Source organism: Pterocles gutturalis, unplaced genomic scaffold (genome assembly GCF_000699245.1).
Source record: "Pterocles gutturalis isolate BGI_N339 unplaced genomic scaffold, ASM69924v1 scaffold1240, whole genome shotgun sequence".
Taxonomy (NCBI): Eukaryota; Metazoa; Chordata; class Aves; order Pterocliformes; family Pteroclidae; genus Pterocles; species Pterocles gutturalis.
Genome location: NW_010140365.1, coordinates 22,118 through 27,020, shown reverse-complemented (window position 1 = coordinate 27,020; position 4,903 = coordinate 22,118). Strand labels below are relative to the sequence as shown.

The 4,903-nt window shown below is 53.4% G+C and overlaps 1 protein-coding gene across 1 annotated transcript; it reads left to right on the top strand.

The window, feature by feature from the left end:
- Positions 1-6: 6 nt before the first annotated feature.
- NT5M (5',3'-nucleotidase, mitochondrial) lies at positions 7-4,881 on the top strand (the record flags this gene model as incomplete). Its single annotated transcript, XM_010083605.1, has 5 exons — positions 7-123; positions 3,455-3,555; positions 4,032-4,092; positions 4,403-4,517; positions 4,724-4,881. Coding segments are annotated over 5 exons (552 nt in total), but the record flags the coding sequence as incomplete, so codon positions are not given.
- Between the last annotated feature and the right edge of the window lie 22 nt (positions 4,882-4,903).

The window sequence follows — 4,903 nt, the reverse complement described above, 5'->3', positions numbered from 1 at the left end:
TTCGAAGGAGGCTTCCTCAAGAAGTTCAGGGCCAGGTACCCCAACAAGCCCTACATTGCCCTGGAGGACCGGAGGGGCTTCTGGGTGTCGGAGCAATACGGGCGCCTGGGACCTGAGCTGAGTGTGAGTCTATACGTCCCCTGGCTCTGCGCGTGGCTCCCTTTTGTGCCGTGCAACTGGAGCTCTGGCCCCATGGCCCCCAGCTTGTGGGTGCAGGGCTGGGAAGGGCTGTGGGTGCTGGCCAGAGCTCCCACCAAAACCAGGTACAGGTCTGCAGGCAAGGAGGGCTTCCAGTGGTACCTTTTTGCCCAGAAATCCAGCATCTTTCATGCACATCTGTCTCTTTTTTTTTTTTTTTTTTTCCCCCTGCATGCATGCATGGAAGTGGATGCAAGGAAAGGAGATCTTTCAGAACATCTGTTTTAAAATACCCCAAATGGCATAGCTGGGTTTTCTAGCTCCGATTTGGCCAAGGTGCATGGATTGATGCTGTTCCTAGATGGATTATTTTGTTCCTCAACAGCAATGTGAGGGGTGGGATGCAGCAGGGTTGAGAGCAAACCATGCAATTGATGCTTCATGTGAGGGCTTACCTAAAATTAAAACAACCCCAAGCCCTCCCATGCCTGAAAATTCCTGTATTCATTTTAACAATTAAAGCCTAAAAGTAGAAGCTCTCTTTATGTTGTACTTTATCATTCAACGAAGGGCTGAGCACTGCAGAAAGTCAGTTTCTGCCTCTGCAAGTTTCCCATCTTGATGCGATGTCTGTGGTCTCATCTGCAGGCTGCAATTGCAGTAGTTGAAAGGTGTTGCAGCAAATAAAAGCGCTCTTACTGTTGGTGGTACGATGGCTACAAGGAAGGGAGCGTGAATAAGGTTCAGGGCTCTGCTACTGGCAAAGTCCTAAACAGCTTGATGAGTTGAAGGAATAATGTGTCCTCTCTAGCTGGGAAATGGAGGGCAGCATTCATGCAGAAGGCAGATGCTAAAAGTCTGGCATGGGTAATGCATGATAACTTTTTTCTTGATCTTAACTACTCTGGATGTGTTAAATGAAGTGAGCTCATCTTACATCTGCTGTGATCACGTAAAACCACCAAAACCTTGGGCTGAGCAACTAGCAAAACTTCCCCAGGCAGAGCAGCCCTGATTTCACCCGTGGTTTCAGAGCGGGATAAAGAGAGTAGGAGCTGCGCTGTGGCTATGGGCGCGTGGGTCGTTCCAGTCTCCCCTCATCAGAAGCACTGTTGACGTGCTGTAGACCAGAAAAGAGGTGCCAAAATGTCCAACGAGCTGAAGGTCCCCGGTCTGAAAGGGAGAACAGCTCAGCAACACGCCGAGCACACCGACCTGGAAGGATGGGGAGCCCTGGATGGGCAGGGAGATTGCCCGTGGGGAGGGATAAGAAGAAGGAAATCAAGGCTCTGTTCTGCCTGGCACACGGTGGGATTCCCAGCCTGGCGGATTTTTCCATCTGCTGGGCAGCGTGCTGGCTGCGGTGTCGCAGGGAGTTATTCTGGCTCTGGGAGCTGAGTGTGTCTTTTCTTCAAGATGAGCTTAGCTCTTCCCCCATCGAGCTTGATTGCAAAATGCTTTTTGACATAAGTGGAAGCAGAATAGCTGCGGAAGTCCTTGCTGTCAGAAAACACTTCAGCGCAGTTTGAAGTGCTTTGCTACATCAGGCCACACTTCTCAGATGTCTCTTGTGCAACTGCAGTCAGTATCTTAAAAATTAAACATCATCGCTGACCGGTCTAAAGCAGAGCAATTTGAGTTTGAATATTTGGCTTCATGGCAGACTGTCAACGTAGCTGTTCTTCTCATGGTGCCAGGAGGCATTTCAGCTGTCTCTCTTGCACCGAATCGGTGTGTTTCATTCTGAACATGTTTGAAGAAGGCTATTCTTCCCTCCTCTGAACCACCGATGCTTTCTGCTGCTCAGGCAAAAGGGAAGAGTGCAACAGTTGATCTGAACAGTCTCTCCTCTTAAGTTGCGTGTCAGGTCTTCTCATGTGATCTGGGATTTTTGAGAAGTACAGGGTTTGATTCTGGCATGTCATGGTAGATGCTCAGTGCCCAAATATGTAATGAGTTCATGCATTAATTTTCCTGAGAGCAGGAAAGGGGTGCAGCCAGCATCCTGGCACAGGCAGGCAGCAGGATGAAGCAGAATGTGACTCCCCGAGTGACCCGTCCATTGCTCTGGGGCGTTGCTGCCCTGAGCCTGGAGTTCCCAGCAAAGCCCCAGTTGCTCATGGTTGCCTCCTTTCTGCCCCAGTACAGGTGTAGTAAAGGCAAAACGTGGTGGATACCCGCTAGATTCCCACTCATCAGGCAGGAGGGAGCTGCGAGTCTAGCCGGCGTGTCCAACCAGCCTGGTTGTGGCTACGAGCTGTAAGAACCAGCACATAACCATCACTGGGGCTGCTCCCCCCTACCCTGATGATCTGCAGGCTCCTCCACACTGTGCAATACAAGAGGGCCAGGATGGGCTTAAAAGTTCCTTTTGTCCCTATTCACCTTCCTCAAATACCGAAACAGAGATGCTCAAAATCAAGATCAACCCTTCAGGGCAGGGCTGCCTACAGAGCTTCTCCCAGCCACAGCGGCTCAGCTGCATTGCAACGCCGGGACACGGCTGTCCTCTGCCCGCAGCCGTGCTGCAGTGCTCCCAGGCTCTCCTCCTCGAGGACACAGTGTCTGTCCAAAATAATTGCTTTGCTTGGCGGCTGGCAAGTCATTACCTGTTTGAGGGAGTGCAGGGGATGCTGTTCTGTAGAGCGGTGCTGGACCCATTGCAGGCAGCCCCTGGGCTCTCTCTCTGCTCTGCTCTCCCCTCCCCATGTGCTGTACCAGTGCACCCTGGCTGCTGACCTGGATGTTAAGTGGTTCAAACCATTGCCTGGAGATGCTCTATTTGCCTGGTAGACCTTGCCCTGGCATCCCTGAGGAAGAGCATCTGCGTTCATCCCAACGTGTAGTTCATCCTATAATGTACTTTCTCCTATGAGAGCAGCCTGGCTGCTATTTTAAGGGATCTGATTGAGACAAATAGGCCAGAGCGCATCTGTGGCTGAACAGCATCACCTTCCAGCACGGCCACGGCAGCCAGATCCATGGGCAGTGCCCCTCCAGACACAGACCCAGGGTTTGGTTCAGTTCTGAACAATCTCCGCTTTTTGCCTTGGAGGAACGTGCTGCTCCCCCCAGGTCTGGGGCTGCACAGGCAAAACCAAGCCTGCTCCAGAACATCTCCCATCCAAATTGCACGGGGTGGGTGCAGGTGGGGAACACACAGAGGCAAGGCGGGTAGCAGGAGGGATGGGAGCCAGAGCTCAGAGCTTTCTCACTGTCACCATCCTCTGTCCCAGCAAGGGGTGGGGAAGATGCATGTGCAGAGAGAAAAGCAGCAAGAAGCCCTGTGCAGTAACCGCTCTCTTTCCCATGACAGGAGAAAGCCATCAGCATCTGGGAATCCAAGAACTTCTTCTTTGAGCTGGACCCACTCCCTGGGGCTGTGGAAGCCGTGAAGGAAATGGCAAATTTGGCAGAGTGAGTAGGAACCTGCCCGTGGGATTGGGGAATGGACAGGGGAGCAGCAGTGGCCTTGCAGGCTCATCCTCTGCTCTGCAGAAGTGCTGAATGCAACATCAGGGTTAAAAATGCCTATGAACCCACCTGGCATGGGAGGACAGAGAGGGCTTTGACTCCTGAAGCAGTCACCAAGAAAATCAGCCACATGCAACCCCTTCCCTTCGGGTCTCTGTTCCCAGCAAGGGGAAGATGCCTGTGCCATGGGTGTGGGTACACGTCCCGGGGGTGGGATGCTGTGAGAGGGGGGATTAATGTCTTAAATCACCCCGGTTTGATCTGTGCGTGGCGGGGGCTCTGCTTTGGGTGCCTGCCTGCTCAGGCATGGAGTGGGGATCTTGCAGAGGCAGCCAAGTGTATCTCAAAGGGGAGCAGGGTCCGATCAGTGTGTTTGGCCACCGAGTGACCCTCTGCCCCTGTTTTTCTCCTTGTGCCAGCACTGACGTGTTCATCTGCACAAGCCCCATCAAGAAGTACCGCTACTGCCCTTACGAGAAGGTGAGCAGGTCCGAATCCCAGCACCCCCCATACCACCAGCTGCCCCCCATGTGCCTCTGGCTGGCCGGCTGCAAAACCGCAGGAATATTTCCCTGCTCTCGTTTTGTTCCTAAGCATCTTTGCAGAGCAGCAGCTCCACTGCCAGCCGAGCTCTGCCGTTTGCATGCACTGAGGCGCTTGGTCTTAGTATTTCATCACAGTGTCAAAAGTTCCTTGGCATTAAAAGAACTCATGCTCCAGCAGCATCCGAATCCTTCCCACTAATGAATTTATTACAAGAGATGTCCTCCCTGTGTCTCTCCCCTTGCAGTACGCCTGGGTGGAGAAGCACTTCGGCCCCGAGTTTCTTGAGCAGATTGTTTTGACGCGAGATAAGACAGTGGTTTCTGCTGACCTGCTGATAGACGACAGACCTGATATAACAGGTGAGGGAGCTGTAGGGTGACAGGGGTGGCCAGAGTTTTACAGGGGTGGCCAGAGGCAGCTCGGAGGGGCAGATGCCATCCGGGGGTGATGATGGTCCCTCTCGTTAGGGGTTTGTGTCCGCAGGCTCCTCGTGTCGGAGTAAGCTCAACCTCTGCATCTTGTGGAGGAGTTTTCCGGAGAGCCAACCTCTCTCCTTGCTTTGCAGGGGCCGAGCAGAATCCCAGCTGGGAGCACGTGCTCTTCACAGCCTGCCACAACAAGCACCTCCAGCTAAAGCCTCCCAGCCGCAGGCTGCACTCCTGGACCGACGACTGGAAGGCCATCCTGGACAGCAAGCGCCTGCCACCCGGCCAGTCCACCTAAACGCCAGCCTCCTGCGGCTGCC